Raw genomic sequence first — 25,386 nt, forward strand, 5'->3', positions numbered from 1 at the left:
AATTCAACATAGGTTGCCTCTATTTATAAACCCCAAGCATCACATATGATTTATTAAGCAATTGGATACTGGCCAGAGAAGGTCCCTTTGTGCATGCTGATGTGGCAGCCATTAATGTTCATCAGGAGAATTTTTTACTCCTATTGACCTTTTCACTCCTATGTTACTGTGGCTCCTACACGGTTTTACACGGTTGAATCCTGCAAGCAGTTCTGTTTTTCTCCCATCTGTAATTCAGCTGGATGTCATTAACCATCAAAATTCACACATACAATTTAGCTGGTGCTGAATTATGATGAGGAGATAATCTGGGGTGGAAGTGAATTATAAGCAATATATCATAGGAAAAATTAAATTGTGGAATGTGATACTGAAATACCAAAATCCCATGTTTTATTAAAAAGGAATTTGATGCAACAAACATTATATGGGTTTGTTAGGTTTCTAAATATTCCAAGGTGCTTCACAAGAATCTTACAGAGCTTAATACGAGAGCATGTCATCAAAGAAGACATTGAGAAAGGTGATCAAATGCTTGCTCAAAGAATTAAGATTCCTGTGACATTCGGAAGGATATTGAAAGGCAGCGAGGGTAAGCATAGGAATTCTACAGATTTGGAGCTTGCATTTCAATAATGACAAGATTAAGAAATAGAAATAAGGAACTGCAGTTGCTGCTTTACAGTAGAAAAAACACATAACATCCTGATTACAATGAACGTTGAAATCTCCAATTTTAGGTAACTACCAGTGCTTCATTTCTTCTTCTAGCTTCACAATTTGCATCTCTTCAATCCTTTTGTCTCACACCTTCTGACTTTTCATCTCTGGCCTTTGTCCAACCATCTGCCTATTAAAAATCCCCTCACCTTAATCCACCCAGGACTTGCCAAGCTTTGTCCTGCCCCTCTTCCAACTTTCTTGCCCTCCCAACCACCAGCACAATCAGTCTGAAGAATAGTTCTGAAGCATGGGTTTGTAGGTTAAGTGGCTTCTATAAAATTACCCCTAGCGTATAGAAATTGCCGCTAAGGTGTAGATGTGAAAGTGGGGTAACATAAAACTAATGGGAACGGGTGATCAGTGGTAGGTATGTATTCAGGGGGCCGAAGGGCCTGTTTCCTTGTAAGAAACACCAAGGTGCTTCACAAGAAGCTTAATATGAAAGCACGTCATAAACGAAGACACCGAGAAAACTAACTTAAACTAAACAAAGCCAAACTGAACTTTTGGACAAGTAGGCTGATAATTTAGAGACAATGGATGGGCCCAGGGATTTAATCTTGAGGCAGTGGCCTTGACCATGGGCATTTATTTATGTTTTTATTTTAATTGGATGTTGTACATTTAGGTTGAGCAATGAAAAGCAACCTTATAACAATCAAAATCAATGAGACTCCGGCAACACAATACCACGTAACGCAAACTGGACGAAACCTACCCCCTCTCTAAGTGTGAAGCAGATATTCCGCAATGCATTTTCAATTACGCAATATTGATTGTTATGCTTAAACATGCAATTGGAGCGGCTAGGAACGGCAAAAGTCCTCTCCCTGCCTTGAGTGTTATTGAGCTGGAACAATGTTAAGTACACATCCAGTTGCTGACTCCACATCAAGGCCCTTATCTCACTGTTGTAAATACCTTAGTAGCTGCTGACTACAAAATTACTTCTGAGAATCTAACCAATGGTTAAGAAGGTGAATCTTAGCGGTACAAAGTTCATAGCACCCGACCTAGCTACATTATTGTAAGAATTCATGGGTCAGCAAATTTTAACTCTGAATAGCAAAGTTCACATTATATTCGATTAAGTTGCCTGATAAAAATGAATAAACATTTTAATTAGGCTGACAAAAAGGCAGGATGCAATCACAGCACAAAGAGACCTATGATATCTAAACTATACATTACATGAACTGCAACTCAAGTCTTTTTGAACAAGGACTCAGATAAAGAAAGTCCAAACTTGCAGTATGTGTGAGCATCCCATATCCCCATCTAAAACATTGTATATTTGCATCATGATTATATCTGTGACCTTTGTTTTAAGTTTGTTCACATGTACGTGCCTCAACATTTGTCCTCACTGAGGAATTCAATTGATGCGTGGTCACGGCCTGGCCAACTCTTCAATGTGTTGAACAAGTCTCCTTCTTCAAGTGTGCTTCTAAAGGACAAATATTGATGGGGTACCAAGTACAGAGGTGAAGGATTTGTGGTCACGCCTTACCACTGAGCTTAGTTACATCCTTAGACTTTGCCACACATTTTCCCTCTCCAGAATTAGAACATAGAAAAGTACAGCAGAAAAACAAGCAATTAGACCCACAATATCCTTGCCGAACATGATGCCAAGATAAACTGATCTGATCTGCCTGCACATAATCCATATCTCTCCATTCCCTGCATCTATACATAACTAAAACTTTGATCTTGTTTTCTTCCAGTTTGGTGGTCATTCTATTTGCACATACACGGTTCGCGATAGCGCTATGATTTTTCGCCAGTTCACTCACCGTTCCCCTACGCTGCGATTGCACCAAGTTTCGTTCCGATCGGTTGAATGTTGTAAATGTTAGCCAGGTGTAAAAATCTTGAAAACCGCGTATGCGCAGATCGATCTATTCTCCTGCCTTCTCCAGATTAGTCTCTTCCCCTGTCACTCCCCGGTACAGTCCGCCCCTTCCTGCGCCATCGCGTCTTTACTGGCGCTGAGGATGGCCGGCGGAGGTTTCCAACCGGACTTTCGGAGGGGCCCGAAGCAGCCCCGCCCCAAGCAGCAGCCCCAAGCCCAAGCAGCAGCCCAGCCCCAAGCAGCCCTGCCCCAAGCAGCAGCCCCAACCCAAGCAGCAGCCCCAAGCAGCAGCCCCAACCCAAGCAGCCCTGCCCCAAGCAGCAGCCCCACCCCAAGCAGCACAGCCCCCCCCAAGCAGCACAGCCCCACCTCAAGCAGCAGCCCAGCATCGGAGACCCGACCCAGCCCAGCCCAGAGTCGGAGACCCAGCCCAGCCCGGAGTCAGAGATGTCGCCAACCAGAAAGAGGAGACTCTGATCCCGGCAGAGGAGAATGACCAGCGACCAGCCCCTGATGTGAGTCCCCATCGCACCGCCAATTCCAGCCACTACCCCTTTGGTTCCCCCCCCCCCCACTACCCTTCTGGCCCCCCTCTCTTCCCTGTCTTTTCTCCGCGCTTACTCCCCCCCGCCCAATCACCCCTCTCCCCCCACACAACCCCCCGCCCACACGGGAATGAGGGGAAATGAGCAGCACCTGCGCAGTAAGGGGCTATGGGTGAGTGGTGGAATATTGCATTGGGGGGATGGGTGAGTGGTGGAATATTGCGTTGGGGAATGGGTTGCATCGGGGGACCAGGCCTCCTGTGTGACTGGGACCCAACGGGTCCCACTTAGTATCCATCTAAAAGCCTTTTAAATGCCACCATCATATCGGTCTCCACCACCACTCCGGACAGAATGTTCCAGGCACCCATCACCTTCTGTGTAAAAAATTGTCCCCCACATCTCCTTTAAACTCTGCCCCTTTCACCTTATAGTTATGCCCTCTACTCTAGTCTTTCTCTAGCAATGAACACAAAGAACCATACATCAAGGCCCCTCTTTAAACACTTTAGAGCATTACAGGGGGTCGTATTTCACATTGTCCCAGGGCAACCATTGTTTCTTTTCTGGTAAAGCACAAAAAGTGTTGTCAGGAAACAAAACAACATCTTCACAAATAAGCATCTTATGGCACCAAATAACAATGGTCATTTCTGAATTAATCTTCGTGCTTTATATGAATGAACAAACAATGGTCATGTAAAATACAAAGGCACACTACAGCACAAAAACCTGTAATGCCTGAGGAATCATTAAGTGGCCTGAATGTACAAGTTGTGGTCCCACATTAGTACTGCTGAATCGTGCCATGTAATTGTCCATTGTGGATATTTGGCTTACATTTTCAATGGTTTTGATAGAGACTCTGCAGAATTATGGAGTTTGATATTGGAATAAATGTCTGTCTTGGGCAGACTCATGTTACAATGCTTTCAAGATCTAATATTTCATTGTACATCTCACTTTCCCCATGCTTTCTCCTCTTCCCCTTGCCCCCCACAGCACACTCTGCCATGCCCTCTCTATCGAGCGTTCCATCTTGCCTGTGCTGAAGTTAAACCTTTCTCATTGCCACATCCACACTGCATTAAGGATCACAGCTAAAGTTGTGCAACTAAAATGTAGTTTAACCATTCAAATGTGATTAGTTAGGATGTGGCCATGGAAACATTGCTGTTAGTAAAAAAAAACCCCACTAGCTCCCAGTGACATAAAAACCATGTCAGAACACTCATTCAATGATTCAATGATATTCTATTGTCACATGTACCTTGGTACAGTGAAATGCTTTGTTTTGTATATAACCCGGTAAAATCAGACCTCACATAGGCAGTACACGAGTCGCCATGTTTCTGGTGCGGCAATGTTACAAAACGTTCATCAAACAGTTTTATCTTCTACTCACAGCAGTGAACCAGACCCGTCGCCACATGTGGCCACAGGCAGCCCCAGCACCGGGTCCTCCATCTTTCTCAGCAGCCCCCCTTCACTCTCAATGGCCTAACGCCAAGTAACTCTCAACGGCACGGGGTCCCTCCTCGCTCTCGGCAATGCGGGTCATGCACACAGAACATGTTTGAAGTATTTCTACCATGTGATTAATGAAGAAAATATCTTTCCTGGTGATCAATATAATAATCAGAAAGTCAAATAAAAGTACTGAAATCCGCACTGACCTGGAGAGGATAGCACACAGATTAAAATTGAATGAGTAACAGTCGATTGCAATGCTATTTCTGATCTGTTAATGAAAGATACATCAAGGAAAAGTGAATGCATTCATTATTTGAAGTTAAAAGAGTTTACAGGAACCAATTAATTAGGCGAGTAGTTCAGTAGTGCTGCAGTAATGGGGAAGAACAAATTAAAGAGTGAAAATGTAAATGAACTATAGGGAGAATGCGGAGAAGGCTGAATGTGCAGGAGACCAGTAATTTGTGATCTCACTGAGCTAAAATCAGGGCCAATTCAAGTGTCTAAAAATTCCAGTGCACCCATTTCGCTCCCATCATCACCTTGGCAAATCTTATAGAACCAGAGGCCAAGGCGCATTCCATTTTTTCATGTGCTGCCTGGGATTGAGGTGGGTCCATGAGCCCAGTGAGGAGAGAGGATTTAGGAAGATTACAGGCGGGCTGGATGATTTACGAGCAAGGTTGGGGCCAAGATGGAGCTGACAGTGAACTGTGGTAGAGTCCCGGCTGATTTTAGGGTGATGGGACAGAGGTGATCTCTGGATTGAGAGCAGGTTGCTGGGAGGGGCATAGGGCGAATTGATCAAGGCTTGTGACACTTGGTTAACAATGGTTTTAGTTGAATTGTTAATTGGGTCAGAGCTGCTGAGTCGCTTGGCCGGGAGAAGAAATCTGATATTCTCCAAGGCTGAATGTTAACAATGGAAGAGAAATAAATAGTAGTTTCAGAAAGCTGGGTAGTTTGCAACACATTCCTGTAGTCCCTATTGACCAATCAAACCTCGATTCATTTACATGTGGTCAAACAGAGGCTTATTTGTCCACTAACCAAAGGCCACACATTAATATACATCATTAATAAAGTAGAGAACAACTGGGTACTTCATAACTAAATGAATGCGGGACAATAGAGGATTTCTTGCATAATTCTCACTTCAACTAACAGGCGATATATTATTTGCTGTATCACAGCCTGTTTCCAATTTATTTAATATAACAACGTGTGTTTATGTGAGACACAGGTGACTGCAGATGCTGGAATCTTGAGCAAAGAAAAACTGCTCCTAAAACTCAGCGGGTCAACAGTATTTGTGGAGGGAAATGGACAGATGATATTTTGTGTCGGGACCCTTCTTCAGGACTGGTGAAGAGCGTAAATCCTTGGCTCCAACCTGGAATGTCATCTCTCCACTTCCCATGTTGCCTGATCTGCTGAGTTCCTCCAGCAGACTGTTCTTTTTCCTCTCATGTCCATTTATATCACCATTAACTGCAATAAAACCTCCCAAAACACTTCACAGAAGTGTAATCAGATAAAAAGCAGGCCCGTACGAAGCTTTTCAAAAAGGGGGGTGGCATAACAGGATTACAAAAATTTCATGTGAAATAATGTGCGCGCAGCGCAAATCACGAGCGCGAAGTCCCTCGCGGCCAGGGTCTGGAAGCTCTGGGGTTTTAGATGCTCTCTGGTGTATTCTGAGCCTTATATTGGAACATTTTTGCACCAAATTTATGACCAATATTTCGGAAATAATTTTGGTTGAGTCAATAGACATTAGACAATAGACAATAGGTGCAGGAGTGGGCCATTCGGCCCTTCGAGCCAGCACCACCATTCAATGTGATCATGGCTGATCATCCCCAATCAGTACTCTGTTCCTGCCTTCTCCCCATATCCCCTGGCTGCTATTTTTAAAAGCCCTCTCTAGCTCTCTCTTGTCAAGAGTAATGAGTGGGAGGAATGGGTTGATTAGGGTAATTGTTGTATACATTTATTTAAATCAAGAATTGAAGTTGTCCTAGTAATAATAATCAAGTTGTACTGTTGTAAAATCTTATGTAAAATGTTATAAAGGAGCATGCAAAAACTGCAAATAAAATACTGTAAGTTTTTGCAGTAAAGAAAACCTTTTTTTAGATTTTTTTTTGTCTGTTGATTTGATTGCCTGTTACTGTTATACTGTGTTAGTGTTTGCAGTGCACCTTTAATGGTCCTCCTGACTGAACAACGTCACATCACATCACATCAATTTCAACATGGAATAGTGATGTGAATTTCCATCATGAAACTTAAAGTCAAACTAAAAGGTGCATTTACATTACTATGATCGCTTTCAAACTAACCTATTTTACTGCCATACTATTATAACAAATTCTAGTTCCATGATGACTCATAAACAAGATCACAAATCACATTTTGAATTCTCAAACACAATGTGATTGTGAATAATTGCAGAGCTGCCAAGTTTCACCGAGCATTTCCGTATTTTGATGGCTGAAAATCAGTATTTTGTTGGGGAAATCGGTATTTCTCACATAAATGCAATAGAACGTACTACACAGAAACTGGATTTTTGAAAATCAGTATTTTGCATGCAACCTCATGTATTCTCAAATATCAGTATGGAATACTGAAAATCAGTACTACTGAATTGTGAAACCAATTTTGAAATGTGAATTTATAATTCTTGATTTTGATTCAATCATATCCTTTTATAACTATAAAACTCTTGGATGTGTGTGTGTGTGTGTGTGTGTGTGTGTGTGTGCGCATTTATTTGTTTGTGTGTTGTCGCATCTTCTCGAAAAAAAACGACGTACTAACGGTAAAATGTTTACATATTCCGGTAGAGATTTTCCCCCTAGAGTCCAAAATTACCCTATCTGAAAATTTCATGCTTTCTTTCTCGAGTTATTAATGAAAATCTTCAAAAATCTGACAAACTTAAAAGTCTGCACAGTCTTGCTCGCGCTGCGAGTATCATCACTCCCCCCTCCTTTGATTGACACCCGCTGCCCACTCACCACTCCAGGGTCATCCAGTGGCTGTACAGAGGCTGCAAGAGGGCTAAGGAGCCCGAAGGCAAGGCTCCCTCTGTCCTGGTGTTGAATTATAAAACATTGCGCCTCAATTTTATTTTACTCTGGAAAAAAAGGTTTGTGCGATCACACCCATCGCATCCCCCCCTACCCCCCTACCCCCCCCCCCCCCACCCCCCCCCCCCCCCCCTTCGGATGGCCATGAAAAGCCACCACTGAACCAAAGAAGCACCCTAAGGAATGAGCAGTATGTTTAAAGGAGATAGGTGGAAAGGCAGAGAGAGTTTGAGAATGGGCTGGACGTCCAATTGGATATCTGCCAATGGGTCTCCTGAGAGATTGCAACAGCAGAAAAAGATACAAAATGAGGCCTTAATTTAATTGTTTGGCCAAATTACTGTTTTGGGGGCTAATCTTCCAAACAAACAATTATATTTGGATTTCATTACGACACAGCAGATTATTTTGACCATTGAGACTAGGCTAGCTCAAGAACTAATCACACTCCAATGCTAATTTTCCCAAGTTAACCTATTGTTCCCACATTCTCATCTACATGTTTGAGACAATATGCAGTAGTTATTTAACCTATGTCCTATGTGATCTGGGAGGAAATAAGAACACTTGGAGGAGGTCCACAAGAACACAGGGGGAAGGTGCAAACTCCAAACAAACAGCACATGGACAGTGTTTACCAAAGTCACTCCCCAACCAGGGATCTGAGGCCCTGGGAAAGGCTGGGATCTCACTCAATCGCAGGCATCTTACCATTCAGTCACCCTCTTGCACCAACAATGCTCGGTGGAGATCGGAAGGAGGTCTGTCTACAGATTGGAGTGCTCCAGAAAGGCTGGAGGTTTCTGTGAGGGCCCATGTGCACTCCACTATTCAAATTCCCTTAGCAGAACCTCTTTCCTCGTTCTACTACGTCGTTGGTACCCACATGGACCACGATAACTGGATCTTTCAAGTTCTACTTGTGGTACCATGGTGCCATCCCTGATTTTGAGGGATGATCTATTCTTTGTTCCCTCACAGGCAGTTCCATTTCAGCAAACGTCCTCACAATTGAGATCGATACAGATCTCCATCTCCACTTGGTTAACACTCACACAACTTCATCTCAACTTGGTTAGCACTTGCACATGCAATGATACCTTTGTGACAATGAAGTGATTATTTATGTTTCGTTTTGACTCACAGCCGTTTTTATAAATTCATTCAGAATGCACAAGGAGTTTAAATGCCAGTTGTGTATCTCTCAGCCGAGATCAGCGCAGATGATGAAAGAATGTTGTGGCGATTTCTGGGATCCATGGGGAGAGACAAAGTCACGTTCAACAGATTATTGTTACTGAATACAACTGTGAGTTATTCAAACCCACACCATTTTGGCAGAATATATGTGAATCAATTTGAAATTTGAGCAAGAATTAATTTAGGGTGGGAGAAAGTTGTAAATTAAATGTTGAATCAAATTAATGTTGCATATGGATACTTATAGTCAATGTATGCTGTGGTGCCATTATAAATACCATATGAACTAAAATTAATGATATCCGGAGTAGACCATATTAGCTAATATTTCCACGTGACATGCACCAATCACTAAGTTGGACTCAGCACTTAGGTTGGATATCCGTGTTAGTTAATGTCTGACCAGACATCCGCCCAATCATGTGAATTGTCCACAATCTACATTTTTGCCTGTGTTCGAGCTGCCAGAAAATGATGTAATTGAATGGCCACAAAAGTCAGTGCACAATGAGCTGCGTTGTTCATTTAAGTTCAGTAATACAATACAATTCCAGTGGTGCGGTGAGAGTGCCGCTCCTCCACATTAAGCGCATTTAACAGATCACGGAGCTATAGTGAAACTAAAGTCAATGGGAATCAAGTGGTAAACACACCAATGGTTGGAATCATACTTTGTGAAAAGGTAGATGTGGTTCACGTTCACGTCAAAGCAGTAGAATTTGGCCATTCGGCCCATCAAGTCTGCTCCGCCATTCAATCATGGCTGATCTCTTCCTCCTAATCCCATTTTCCTACCTTCTCCCCTCAACCCTTGACACCCATTCTAATCAAGAATTTGTCTATCTCTGCCTTAAAAATATCCACAGACTTGGCCTCCACAGCACTCTGTGCCAATGAGTTCCACAGATTAACTACTCTCTGACTAAAGAGGTTGCTGGAAGTCAATCATCCTGTCCCTACAAAATCAATGTTGTAGTTTCTTAGGACTGTGTTCTAGGTCCAAACCATCTTCAGCCTTGTCATCAATGAATTTCCTTCTATTCTTTGTTCAGACGTAGGAGGTTCATCAGTGATTACACTATTTTCAAATCCATTCATAACTTCTCAAAAAATTAAGCAGTACATGCCTGCATCCAGTAAGATCAGGACAACATTCAGGCATGGACTGCTAAATGGAAAGTTAACATTTGCACCACAAAAGTGCCTGGTAATAAACATCTCCAACAGGAGGGAGTCTAACCACCTCCCCTTGCCATTCAATGACATAACCATCATTGAATCCTCCATCAAAATCACCATTGACCAGAAACTCAACTGGGCCAGCCACATAAACACCATGGTTACAAGACCAGGCCAGAGGCAGACTTACGTCTTGAAAATCCATTCTGACTACCCACAAACATACTAGTCAGGGGTGTGGTGGAATGCTGTCCATAATGGGGCTGTAAGAAGCATAACACCAACTAAACCAAAGCAGTCAACTTCACTGGCAGCCCCTCAACCATGCTAAACTTTAATTCCCCAACCCCAGCAGTGAATGATCTCCATCTACGACATGTACAGCAGACACTTGCCACACCTGCTTCAGTCCAACTTAAGATCTTGGTCACCAAGGAGGACAAGGGGTACAGGCATACAGATACACCACCATCTGCGGGTTGCCCTCCAGGTTTCCACTCTGTTTGGAAATATGCCTGAATCTATGTGGGCCTGAATCTTATAGCTCCCCCTGCAACAGCACTGTTGGAGCACTCTCACCACAGGGACTGAAGTGGTTCATGAAGGGTACGCACCACACAATTCTCAAGGACAGTTACAGATGTTCAACAAATGCTGATCTTGCCAGCAGTGAGCAGATCCCCAAAATTGAATAAATAAAACAAAGTTCACTTTAGTTCAGTAAATTACTGTCATGTGTACAGAGGAACAGAGAAAAACTTTAGTTTGCGTGCTAACCAGTCAGAGAAAACACTCCACATGAATACAATCAAGCAGTACACAGAGCACAGATAAAAGATAAGAGGTACAACATTCGGTACAAGATATACAGTGATATTATATCAATTGGTACATTGAAGTCTGATAAAGTTTGATTAAAGATAGTTCAAGGTCCCCTATGAGGTAGATGGGAGATCATAGAAACATTGAAAATGGGTGCAGGAGTAGGCCATTCATGCCTTCGAGCCATTCAATATGATCATGGCTGATCATCCAAAATCAGTACCTCGTTTTGGCTTTGCCCTCATATCCCTTAGCCCCAAGAGCTAAATCTAAGTCTCTCTTGAAAACATCCAGTGAATTGGCCTCTACTGCCTTTTGTGGCAGAGAATTCCACAGATTCACAACTCTCTGCATGAAGAAAGTTTATCTTCATCTCAGTCCTAAATAGCCTACCCCTTATTCTTAAACTGTGACCCCTGGTTCTGGACTCCACCAACATAGGGAACATTTTTCCTGCATCTACATTGTGCAATCCTCTAATGTTTCTATAAAATCCCTCTCATCCTTCTAAATTCCAACGAATACAAGCCCTGTCAACCCATTCTTTCATCATATGTCAGTCCCGCCATTCCGGGAATTAACCTGGTGAACCTATGCTGCACTCCCTCAATAGCATTAATATCCTTCCGCAAATTAGGAGACCAAAATTGCACATAATACTCCATGTGCAGTCTCACCAGGGATCTGTACAACTGCAGTGGGACCTCCTTGCTCCTAAACTCAAATCCTCTCACGATGAAGGCCAACTTCTTCACTGTTTCTTCACTGCCTGCTGTACCTGCATGCTTACTTTCAGTGACTGATGTACAAGCACACCCAGGTCTCGTTGCACCTCCCCTTCTAATTTAACACCATTTAGATAATAACCTGCCTTCTTGTTCGCCACGAAAGTGGATAACCTCACATTTATCCACATTTATCCTGCTCTGTCATGCTTCTGCCCACTCCCCCAAATCACTATCCAAATCACCCTGCTGCCTCATAGCATCCTCCTTGCAGCTCACACTGCCACCCAGCTTTGTGTCATCCGCAAACTTAGAGATGTTATATTTAATCCGCTCGTCTAAATCGTTAATTTATATTGTAAACAACTAGGGTCCCAGCACCGAGCCTTACGGCACCCCACTAGCCACTGCCTGCCATTCTGAAAGGACCTGTTAATTTCTACTCTTTGCTTCCTGTCTGCCAACCAGTTTTCTATCCATGTCAATACCCTACCCCCAATATCATGTGCTCTAATTTTGCACACTAATCTCTTGTGTGGGACCTTGTCAAAGGCTTTTTGAAAGTCCAGATACACCATATTCACTGGCTCTCTTATCCATTCTACTTGTTACATTCTCAAAAAATTCCAAAAGATTAGTCAAGCATGTTTTCCCCTTCATAAATCCATGCTGACTGACCGATCCTGTCATTGCTTTCCAAATGTGCTGCTATAACATCTTTCACAATTGGCTCCAGCACCTTCCCCATTACCGATGTACGGCTAACTAGTCTATAATTCCCCCTTTTCTCTCTGCCTCCTTTCTTAAAAGGTGGAGTTACATTGGTTACCCTCCAGTCCACAGGAACTGATCCAAAGTCAAGAGAACATTGGAAAATGATCACCAATGCATCCACGATTTCGAGGGCCACCTCCTTGAGTACTCTGGGATGCAGACCACCAGGCCCTGGGGATTTATCTGCTTTCAGTCCCAACAGTTTACCTAACACCATTTTCTGACTAATGTGGATTCCCTTCAGTTCCACTAGATCCTCGGTCCCCTAGCATTTCAGGGAGATTGTTTGTGTCTTCCTTAGTGCAGACAGAACCAAAGTACTCGTTTAATTGTTCTGCCTTTTCCTTGTTTCCCATTATAAGGGACCTACATTGGTCTTCACAAATTTTTTCTTTTTTACATGCCGATAGAAACTTTTACAGTCAGTTTTTTATATTCCTGCAAGCTTTCTTTCATGCTCTTTTTTCCCCTTCTTAATTAACCCCTTTGCCCTCCTCTGTTGCGTCCTAAGTTTCTCCCAGTCCTCTGGTTTGCCACTTCTTCTGGCCAATTTATATGCCTCTTCCTTGGCTTTAACACTAACCTTCCCTTGTCAGCCACGGTTGAGCCGCCTTCTCAGTTTTATTTTTTTGCAAGACAGGGATGAACAAATTCTGGAGTTCATCCCTTTAAATCTTCTCTGCACTCTAGTCGATAGGAAGACCATGCATTTTAGTTTAGTTAGTTTGGAGATGCAGCATAGAAACAGGCCCTTTAACCCACCGTGTCCGTGCCAACCAACAATCACCCTTACTCTAGTTCTATCCTACACACCAGGATCAATTTACACAAGCCAATTAACCTCAAAACCTGCACGTTTTTTGAAAGTAGGAGGAAACTGGAACACCCAGAGAATATCCATGTGGTCACAGGAAACTTCGTAAGACAGCAGCCGTAGTCAGGGTCGAACCTGGGTCTCTTGCGCTGTAAGACAGCAACTCTACCGCAGCGCCACAGTGCCGCTTGCCTGTTAACAGCTGGGGAGTAACTGTGTGATCAAGCTGTGGCACGGTGAATCTAAGAACCCAGGTGGCGGAGGCATAGAAAAGCACTACTGTTAATGTCCTCTCCTCCATGAAGCCTGTGTGTACCCACTGGTGTCTAGCAGTCACTGGGGTTGCACCTTCAAACGCGACAATCGGTTTCAAGTGCTGCACAGATGTGGCGATGTGGAGCTTTCCTCAGGACTGTTAATCTCACAATTTAAGACATCTTCTGAGGTGGGAAACGCACTAAAGCTGCTGCCTATTTGTTTTTAACCAGTTTCATAACAATACAGGGATTGAGTTTCACAGTGTTCTTCTTTACATTTTGGAGAATTATGCGTCACAACAAATGAACTCCTTGCAGCTAGGGCAGTCGTTACTAAAAGTTAAAATCCCACCTAGATTTGCCAGGACAATATTAGATTCAAGAAGACCTAATTGTGATAAGGAAAACAATGAGCCATAGCCCTTCTTTTCTGCTGAAGTTTCTCCAGCCCTATGTGTGAGCTGTGCCATAAACCTCAGAGTGCAAAGAAATGCCCATCTGCTGTCTATCTAGAGTGACATTTAATGGGTGACAGGTAAACAGAAACCAAATCCTTCTCACAAGCAAAATGAACACCGGGTTTATTTGCTGTATCTTCGGCACTGATAAGCTAAATCAGAACTTGAACCCTTTGAAATCTGTGACTCAGCTTTACATTGGGTAAGATCACTGAACCATTGGGCGAGTAAGAGCGATAATTCTCGTGGGCATTTGAGAAGGAGCATTCAAGATTGCACTGTGAACCTTGAATTTAAGTGTCAGGAACTTAAGTGTCAGAAACATAAGCATAAATAAAAGGAAAGATGCACCATCTCAGGAACTACCTGTCCCTTTGAACAACACTGTGCTATCTCTAGAAGTATCCCTGGTTCCCATAGCAGGTTCATCAGCTACCTGAGAACCCATAAAACCAGAGTGGAAACTAATTATTCTCAATGCAGAGAAGGATTAAGTAGAAGAGCATAAAGTGAACTGTCATTCCCTTCACTTGCCTACCACATGAGGACCTTTTGTGTCTTAACGGCTAATTAAATCCATAATTAAACCAACTGCTGGTATAACAGACTGCCTGTGCAGAGACAGCACAGTCTTCCTGTCTCCAGCACATGAGTAAAAATATGTTTTGAGAAGGGTCTGTCGTGAATTTGACACTCTCCACCTCTCGTAGGTTTATTCATTATAATCAAATGCCATTCCCATCTTTTTCTGCTGCCATCAAAACATAGTGGAAGCACGTCCGTTCATTGCCAAAACTGCAAATTAACTGAAATTTAGATGGGCGTTCTTCAATCATTTTGGACAGATATGAATCCCTTAGAGGATTGCAAAGCAAGATGAGATTTGATGGAGGTGTTTAAAATCAGTTGTAGTCTGGATAGATAAATAAAGAGCAACTGTCCTGTGGGGCTGAAGGGTCGATACCAGAGAACACTGATTTACGATGATTGTCAAAGGAAAGAAGCATCGTAAAAAATATAATTTTTATGCATTGAGTGGTTAGATTCTGAATGCACCTGATAAGGTGATGGATCGAGATGCAGTCTTAGCTTTCAAATACTTGAAGGAGGAAGATTTGTAGGAACATGGAAGAGAAACATGGGAGTGGATCGAACTGGGTTAAACTTCAAAGACCAACAAACAATGGGCTAAATAGACTCCAGTACTGTAGAATTCTGTGATGTCATGACTCCACAAAAATATGTTAATTACATGCTTCCATGCCTATCATGATAGGTTTTGAACATATAAATCCATTAAAACCTCAAAGCAAAGGACGGGTTTTGGACTGTGAACCGAGGTTTAGAGTTTAGGTTTCATCAGTAGCGATCTCAACTCATTGACCCCGGAGCTAAGTCCAGACACAATTGCTGTTAATGGCCCCATCACCAGAGCATCTCCGATTCCTTCTGAACCAGAAGGGCACAGCACAATGGCGCAACGGTAGAGTTGTCCCGGGTTCGATCCTGACTACGGGTGCTGTCGAAACAGAGTTTGTATGTTCTTCCCATGACAGCGTGGTTTTTCTCCAGGAGCTCCGGTTTCCTCCCACACTCCAAAGACGTGCAGGTTTGTAGGTGAATTTGACCTGTAAAAATTGTAAATTGTCCCTAATGTGTAGGATAGTGCTGGTAGTGTGTGGGGATCGCAGATTGGCATGGACCCGGTGGACTGACGAGACTGTTTCTCTATTGTGTTGCTAAACTAAAGTAACCCAGCTCATGGCCAGCTCACGGCCAGCTCACGGCTGGTCTAGTTTACATCAGCACTGATACACAACCTAATTCAATAAAGCTAGAATATCAGATAGATATTGGATATCTACATCTCTACACATAATAGGATCAGTTTTGAATTTAACCTCATTGACATCCTTGATGTGTTATCATTAGGATAAACAGTGGAAGGGTTTGATGTAGATAAACATGGGAGTGAAATCAGCTATCTATCAAGATCTGAAATGTTTTTAAGTTTGCTGTTTCTTTGGACTCGATAAAGAGAAGACTGATATGCATTAATTGGCTGTATACGCTTACAAATTTACCTCTATGTTGTCAGCAGAATGGGCAGTGGATAGACGCTGATTATAGCAACACAACTCCTGGAGTTGGCCCAAGCCCCAAACCAGCGAATGGCCAAGACTGACAGTGACTTATATCTTGCAGCTGGAGACAGTGGATGAATGGATGAGTGCAGACGGGATTCTGCATCAAATCCTCACACATCAACACTTACACCTGCAGTAACATCTCTGGCTACATTGAAACCTCAGCATTTCACTACCTACTACTGCTTATGCCTGGAACTCAGGCTTCTGGCTCACTCAACCTTTAGCAGGACTCAATTTGATTGATCTGTATCTTCAGGGCAATGTTGATCCAAGGCAATCGAAACATTGAATAATTCTGGGCATTCCCCAGATGAACGGGATCTTGGCATGGATTTTCCAACATTAATACCTGTCAATAGGCATTGCATTGCATGGCGGTGAGGAAATCTTGTGGACAGAGCGAACCTCTAGTAGCTGTGTACGAATGGTTTCCTTTACATTGACATTAATTGGAGGGACTATACAATGGATTCATTACTGGGTGGGTACTTATCCTCAGCCAGGAGAGGTAATTGATTTAAAATAAAGGCAACAACAAAGAATTAAAAGAAACATCATGAAATATTAGGGAAAACAAACACAAAAATCCTACAACTTCTTGTACAGTGCAGCTACATTGACACCACATTGATCTGCAGTGATATATGGTAATACATGGTGGAGGTCCTGTACTAATCTGCTCAGCAACATAGATTGACAATAACAATCCAAATTTTGATTTAACAATGTGACCTTTTGTTTCTTTTTCTCTTTTTTCTTTTCTACGGCCTATTTCTTAACTTTTTTCTCTAACTCTTGGCGTAATGGGTCTTCTTTTTTCTTGATCACTTTTTCACACAATCACGTCTCTTTCTCACTTTCTTTACTTTTTTCTCTTTTTAAAGCTTAAAAAATGAAGTAGTACAAGAATTGTAATAAGTTATATTTGGCTTGTATTATTGTAATGCACTTTACTTCTAATAAATAAAATTATAAAAAAACAAAACAAAAAAAAAACAATGTGACCTTTATTGGTGTTTCCACAATAATGACTTTGCTTTACTCTGACAATGGTAACACAACAAATACTGTCCCATGACTCTTCACACGAGTCATAAACAAAGAAACAACACCAATGCACAGGTGAAATAGCACGACTGACCGATGGTTTAGCCAAAGGTTTAGTATTTAAAGTGAGATATGTTTGGGGATGGGAATGGAGCAGAAAACAGGAAGAATCCTTGCTTGAGATTTCTGCCCAGTCACCTGTGCTGAAAGGTGACCCATGTGGCTGTCAGGCTAAGGAAAGGGCCGCTGGAATAATGATGACTCCAGAGCAAGAAGTCCATAGACACCGGTTAGCTCAACATCTTAGCAGAGGACACTGGGATAAACAGTGGGTTATCCATGGCTGGTTTGTGGGTAAACATTACCAGTTTCAATTTTCTCCTGGAATTCTAATCCCTTCAGATAACTCGTGAAATTAAAGGGCCGAATGAGATCACAGAGAAGAGGCAGTGCAAGCCTATGGATATAGGAATATATACTGGTCAGATGCTTCAACTGCACTTTTCTGAATGTTTAAACACACCAATTTTTGCAAAATAATATTTCACAGATCTTATGTAAACCCCAGGATGATCAAATTCAATAGCAAAAGGATATGCAGGTTTACTGTATTGCCTCAGTAAAAGCGACTACATGTTCATCGTTTTTTAAAGTTTAAATACTTTGAAACATCGTTGAGCATTGAGCAAGTTGAGAATTTGAGCATCGATCTGAACATTGCATTCTCCAATTTTAGGTAACACACACCCTGCCTCCACTCCTCCCCCCCCCCCCCCCCCCCCCCTCTCTCCTGTGCCCCACCCAGATACGCACCCTATTTCGCCCACTATCCCCCATTCCTTAATCCCCATATCCTTTTCACTAGCATGACATTTCACCCCTCTTTTGTCTTCTTTTGATGTCTGGCTTTTGTCCACCCATCTGGCAATAACCCCCCACCACCACTTGTATCCACTTTCACTTGACAGGCTTTGTCCCACCCCTACCTCTTTTCCAGCAACCTTACCTCTACTACATTCGGACAGAAGAAGAGTCCTCAACTTGAAATATCACCCATCCACGTCATCCAGGGATGCTGCTTGTTCCACTGAGTTACTCCAGCACAATGCTTTGTCATATTGGTTCATATCGATCAATCACACCCCAACCATTTTTTACTCTCTGGTAACTGTTGATTTGGATTCTCTGTTTATTGTATCTGCTTTATCAGCGATGGTTCTGCAGGCTCTATATGCAAACATTTCAATTAGAGTCAGCAGAATACTACCGTGTGGTTCCTTTCACCATATTCAGCTCTACCCTGGAGGAGAAACTGTTAGAGAAAACTTGCACATCAGAACACCCTAAAGAATTTCATTGCCAGTGAAGCACTTAGGAAAGCAGTATTGTTATGGTGTTAACCACAGCAGCTGATGTGTACACAGCAAGATCCCACAAACAGTAAAAGGGAAAATAGACATTTAATTTTTTTTTTTTTTTACAGTGATGTTGATTCATATATATCAACCAGGCCACTGGAAAGAATATCACGTTAGATTGAGTGGTGTCAGGGGATCTTTTATAATCACCTATGATCATTAGTTTAATGACCCATGCAAACGATAACTTTCTGTCATGCATTAAAGTATCAAACACAATTTTGTGCAGTTCTCTGGAGTGGAACTGAACTCTGACCTCCTGATACAAAGGTGACCATTCTATCAATGCGTGTGGGCTATTTCCATTCTTTCATTTCAACGCAGTGCTTCCAAAAACATCTTTCTGAATTGAATTCTTACTAATGTCATACACAGTTAAAAACATAGATCTTCAAATTCTAAATTGCATAGAAGTATGTTCTGTATTGGTGCATAAGGGTCATCAACACCGGTCCCTTGAGGAGTTGCAGGTGAGAGATTCTCTTAAACACATGACCTGTAAGAATATCAGCTCCAATCATTGCAAATCCTGGGCCTTTGTCATGGCTAAATAAAATAACATCACATACCTGCAAAAGTTGTGCCAGAAGCTTAAAGTTAGAAACATAGAAAATAGGTGCAGGAGCAGGCCTTTCGGCCCTTCGAGCCAGCACCGCCATTTAATATGATCATGGCTGATCATCTAAAATCAGTACCCCATTCCTGCTTTTTCTCCCTTATCCCTTAATTCCTTTGGCCCTAAGATCTAAATCTAACTCTCACTTGAAAACATCCAGTGAATTGGCCTCCACATACAATGACTGCAGTAGTTTTTACTTTCAAGTCTTTGAATTTGCAAAGGCAATACATCACAATCATATAAACTAATCTGCCAAGTAAATTGTCAAGGAGTCATAGAGCATGGAAACAGGCTCAACCTGCCGATTGTGCCAGTAATCATTTGCGCAACTGGAACTTTCAACTTGGAAGTTTCAATAAAATTCAGCACTCTTAGCCACACTTTACTCTGCTGGCCTCATCAGGTTATCCCCTACTGTCTCTAAGCAATATACAGCCACCAAGGTTATATATAACAATTATGTAATTATACTGGGCGTATAGAGCCCTGCATACTAATATTCAATTTTGGAAGGGATAAAGAAAGTTGTAGAATACTGCAAATAATTCAGATTGCAGTTAAGAAATAAGAGGAATAATTTTATTTTTTAATAACAAAATTTAACAGAATTCTGGGAAGGACCTAAAGTAAGTACAACAATAAGTGACAAATGTATATTTTTAATGTTTTTACGATCAAGTTTTTAGGTATCTTACATATTTTTTAACTAAAAATGTTTTAATGGCCTGAATTTGTAATCACTCTTCATTGTTTCCCCAATATTTGTTGGCTTTCAAAGACTTTCCTGCCATGTTTAAGTGCTTGATTGAGAATCACGAATGGATGACCCTTTGCCAACGAGCTTGTAACATCGGAAAGATTTACAAAAGTACAGACAGAGTGGGTAGGTCAGCAGCAAACATCAGTGGCTCACCAATAACAGGAAATTCTGGGCCATTTTATTTCACCAAGACCAATACAACCCAAGAAACATTACATTCTGCTAGGTCTATGGACAACTATATTTTCCATACAACAAGCACTTAGTTTTGTAACTAAAAAAAAAATTACCTTGTTGCCCCAAATCCAAACTTTGCTTTAAGGAATTTAAAAATATGTTATTCGGATTCTAGTCCTAAAATTCTCTTGATTATGTAGAAGTGTGATCTCTTACTATGGTGGGAGCTCTCAGAACACCAGTTGTCAACAATCCATAAGAGTCCTGGAGAGGACGGCAAAGAAACTGGCATTCCAGCTGACCAAGTCCACACCAACCATCAAGCATCTGTATTCACACCATTCTGACCCTCATTTATTTTATTCTGCTCCCATACCCATCAACATGCCCCAAAATGCTGTCACCCATCTCCAGCAACTTACATTGGCCAATTGACCAACCAACTCACATGTCTATCAATGTGGGATGACACTGGAAGAAATCCATGCAGTCACAGGGAGAGTTTGTGAACTCCAAAGTTTGCATATTCTTTAAGAGCCAGTGTTGGTCCTCTCAACGGTGGCTCAGGTAGGAACTGAACAGCCCTTTAACTGGTCATTGGGTCCACCTACTTCCTTCTGTTTGCAGCCTGCCTTTCCATTGAAGGCCCACGTATTTTCTTCAGTACATATACGTACAATTCACCAACACAGCATCAGCATCGCTGTACCTTGCACTCTGTGTGCCTCGCGTTCTCTGTTCGGGTGCATGGAGTGCAACATGATAAGTTCACAACGTGTGTTTCCCTTTAGTACCATAGCCCCTCACGCTTCACAATCAATTCTCAGCTTCACAATCATCACTGTACCACATTCATACAAACTATGCCACCACAGCCAAATTTCCAGCTCATATGCTGATCTACCAGGGCTGGGGTGAGGAGGTGGTTGAGTCGGGGGCTATACAACAAAATCAATTCTGCCCTCCCAACAATTTTCAGTACAAATACTGACTGCTATCTGGGAAGAGAGAACATTCTTGAAAGTTTCCTTTGAAGTGAATAAATATCCTCCACCAAACAGAAACAAACAGCAACGATCGCCCTACGTGTGTGTAGCCAATCCTACTGATACTGACTGCCTCTGAAACATAATGGGTAGAAGCAGGAATGACCGAGTTGGTCCCGATCACAGGAGGAATTGATTTGATATTTCCTGCCGGGCTCTTTCCCACAATACAAACTGTTTTCTGTTGATCACTTCACAGGCTGCCTGCCGTAAGCGACACCTCCACAATATTTTGATGATGAAATCTATTAATAGGCGTGAGGAGGTGAGCGTGGCCTTTGGGAATGATATGCAGGGTGCAGCTGCCGTGGTCAGATGCAGGCAGGAGTTGTGCACACACTAACTCTACACACCGCAGCAGGTTTATAACCCTTCTCTATTCACCGTGGCGAACAATAGGACACGACAGTGGGACTGGGAGCTGTTGGGGGAGGGGGATGAATACAAGGGCTGCGAGCCCGATTCCACTCACCTCCGGCTTGCCTTTGGTCTGCAGTAGCTGCTCCAGATACAGATCAGACAGTGGGGTCCGGCAACTGTTAATACTCTCGAAGACAGCAAAGGGTCCAAGGGGCTCGCTCTTGTTGGACTTTAGGGTCATGGTGATTAAGCTGTCAGTCTTCGTTGGTATTTGGAAGGAATCCTCTGTTAAGACTGGAGCAGCGCTGAACCCTGTTGCGGCGCCGGGCTGGCAGGAGGAAAGAAAGCCGGGCGAGTGGAGCTGGGAGATAAATCCCTTCCTGAAAACACAGGAGTCTAAAGTGCAGCTCAGATGACAGACTGGAGGGAACGCGATAGGCACAATAAATCCTCAGTCACGCCTGATCTAGTCATGAGCATCTGTGAGTGATTATTGCCGGTTCCTCTTGGTCAGTGTGGTATGACTGTGTGTGTGTGTGTGTGTGTGTGTGTGTGTGTATGTGTTGTGTGCGGTGTGTGTACGCACGCTCCTAGCATGCTCCGGATTGTACCAACCTCCTGAATAGGGAACGATTTGACGAAACACGAGCAGATTAAGGATTTATTTGAACTGAATTGTGACGGAGTACTGGGAGGTTTCCGTCAGCATCTGATCATGGAAGACGCCAGGCAGCCTAACACCGTGGCGGCACTGCTGCCTTCATAAAGCAACAGACCACCTGGAACAAATTAAGTTACAGGTATAAGAGGCTCGCAAGCAATACAAGTACTGGCACAAGTGTCTTATGAGATCTACAGAAATAAGAAGGTTGTCAAATGGATTGAGATCATGCCAAATAAGGAGTGAACATTCTTAAAATGGAATGATCACGAATGAGGAACTGCGATTGCTTTTCTTTACAAAACTGAACCGTTCATGATGTCATTTCAAAGGTCCTGCCGAGACTAACTGGAGTTTCAACTCAAAAGGCGTTAATGTTTTAGTCAGGAACCTAGAGAGGTCTGAGAGAGGGCAACTGTAATGTCCTAAGTCAGTATTGTCAAGTAAATGGCATGGAAAACCCAACAGATTGTAAGAAGGATCGATAAACTATCGGCACACACATTGCCCCACAACAGACATTGAATTTCAATAGACAATAAACAATAGGTGCAGGAGCAGGCCATTTGGCCCTTCGAGCCAGCACCGCCATTCAATGTGATCATGGCTGATCATCCCCAATCAGTACCCCGTTCCTGCCTTCTCCCCATATCCCCTGACTCCGCTATTTTTAAGAGCCCTATCTAGCTCTCTCTTGAAAGCATCCAGAGAACCTGCCTCCACCGCACTCTGGGGCAGAGAATTCCACAGGCTCACCACTGAGAAAAAGTGTTTCCTCGTCTCCGTTCTAAATGGCTTACTCCTTATTCTTAAACTGTGGGCCCTGGTTCTGTACTCCCCCAACATCAGGAACATGTTTCCTGCCTCTAGTGTGTCCAAGCCCTTAACAATCTTATATGTTTCAATGAGATATCTTCTCATCCTTCTAAACTCCAGAGTGTACAAGCCCAGCTGCTCCATTCTCTCAGCAGCAGTATGACAATCCCTACGCCATCCCTCAATAGCAAGAATGTCCTTCCTCAATTCCCACGGGATTGTCCTTGTTGTCCAAACCTTAACAATCTTATGTGTTGCACTCCTTCTCAACTCAATAGCAAGAACATTCCTTCCTCAAATTACAGTCCCGCCACCCGGGAAAACCTTGTAAACCTACAACCCTTAATCAAGAATCCTTCCTCAAATTAGTGGTCAAAACTCACTAGGGCTCTCACTAGGGGGCCCTGTACAACTGCCGAAGGACCTCTTTGCTCCTATACTCGACTCCTCTTGTTATAAAGGCCAACATGCCATTCGCTTTCTTCACTGCCTGCTGTGCCTGCATGCTTACTTTCATAGACTGATGTACAAAGACCCCCAGATCCCGTTGTACTTCCCCTTTTCCTAACTTGACGCCATTTAGATAGTAAGCTGCCTTCCTGTTTTTTCTACCAAAGTGCTACCTCACATTTATCTGCATTAAACGTCATCTGCCATGCATCTGCCATGCAGCTCCCCTAACCTGTCCAAGTCACCCTGCATTCTCATAGCATCCTCTGTCACTCAGCTTTGTGTCATCTGCAAATTTGCTAATGTTACTTTGAATCCCTTCATCCAAATCATTGATGGACATTGTAAATAGCTGCGGTCCCAGCACTGAGCCTTGCGGTACCCCACTAGTCACTGCCTGCCATTCTGAAAGGGACCCGTTAATCGCTACTCTTTGTTTCCTGTCTGCCAACCACTTCTGTATCCATGTCAGCACTCTACCCCCAATACCATGTGCCCTAATTTTGCCCACTAATCTCCTATGTGGGACCTTAGGAAATGCTTTCTGAAAGTCCAGGTACACTACATCCACTGGCTCTCCCTTGTCCATTTTCCTAGTTACATCTTCATAAATTCCAGAAGATTAGTCAAGCATGATTTCCCCTTCATAAATCCATGCTGACTCGGACCGATCCTGTTACTGCTATCCAAATGTGTGGCTATCTCATCTTTTATAATTGACTCCAGCATCTTCCCCACCACTGATGTCAGGCTAACTGGTCTATAATTCCCCGTTTTCTCTCTCCCACCTTTCTTAAAAAGTGGGATAACATTAGCTACCCTCCAATCTACAGGAACTGATCCTGAGTCTATAGAACATTGGAAAATTATCACCAAAGACGACAAGTAGTGTTCTTAAAGGGAGCAGAGGCTATGTTCTGAGACATGAATGGCGGGAGTATTTTTGCTGCTGTTTACTCTGCTCTCGATTCTTGCCTTGGCCCATTTAAAACAATGACCGTTTTTTGGTTGCTGAAATGTTTGCTGAATTCAAGAGAGAGTATAACGATAGAAACAAAACGCTGGAATAACTCATTGGGACAGGCAGCATCTCCAGAGACTGGACCCGAAACGTCTTCCATGCCTTCTCTCCAGAGATGCTGCCTGACCAGCTGAGTTACTCCAGCTTTTTGTGTCTATCTTCGGTGTAAACCAGCACCCGTAGTTCCTTCCTACACACACAAGCCTAATGATGTTGTACAGATCCCGGGCATAACTTAGAAATTTCCTTACCAATATTGAGAATTTGCAGAAATCACATGCTCTGAAATCTCAGACCTCTTCCCCCATTCGCTCCCTCACATACAAACTGCTCTGGATAATTGGTCTAGAAAGTGGAGAGAGATTACAAAGATATGGCAGTGATGGTCAAAGCAGGCAAAGGGAGGAAGGGTTGGCAAGTGTGGGCAGAAGTCAGAGGTCAGTGATGGGAGGAATGGTGCAAGTGGCAGACTGCCTGTGGAGGTTTCAGCAACTCCGCCTGACCCACCATGCAAACAAACTGACAGGCACTTGGCCCCAGGACAAGTGTCAAGCTACCCCTTTCCCAGTCTACGTCAGTAAGGGTGAAACAGCACCACCCCGGGTATAAAGTAATCTTAGGAAATATAAAAAGCATTTATGCACTTTAATGTATTTTACACCCAAGAAATGAATAAGCCCTCTGACCTTGGTGAAACGTTTCAATTAATAAAATAAGATTAAACTATTTTGTCAGCCTTGGCTTCAAGCTATTTTAAGTTCAATCTAAAATTTAAGGGCCAGTCCCACTGCGGCAACCTAATTTGGGAGTTTAGAAGAGTTTGTGCTCGACTCAAACCCGCAGCATGGTGGACACCTGGTCCTAGGAGGTCCTAGGAAGTCACTGTAACTCTCCTTCATGCTCAAGGGAAGTTCCCATATACCCGCGGCCTCAGTTTG

General features: G+C 42.9%; 1 protein-coding gene across 2 annotated transcripts in view; it reads right to left on the minus strand.

Annotated features, from left to right (window-relative positions):
• The window catches only part of LOC129702192 (55 kDa erythrocyte membrane protein-like), a 63,039-nt gene extending 40,985 nt beyond the window's left edge, over window positions 1-22,054 (minus strand). The window contains exon 1 of one of the 2 annotated variants that reach the window (XM_055643830.1): window positions 21,613-22,054. In XM_055643830.1, coding sequence (XP_055499805.1) covers window positions 21,613-21,741 — 129 coding nt within the window. In that variant the 5' untranslated portion in view covers window positions 21,742-22,054. The remainder of the gene's footprint in view (window positions 1-21,612) is intronic. The other variant, XM_055643831.1, reaches the window with a different exon arrangement.
• Window positions 22,055-25,386: the final 3,332 nt, after the last annotated feature.

The sequence above is a fragment of the Leucoraja erinacea genome, chromosome 12 (genome assembly GCF_028641065.1).
Source record: "Leucoraja erinacea ecotype New England chromosome 12, Leri_hhj_1, whole genome shotgun sequence".
NCBI classification, from domain to species: domain Eukaryota; kingdom Metazoa; phylum Chordata; class Chondrichthyes; order Rajiformes; family Rajidae; genus Leucoraja; species Leucoraja erinaceus.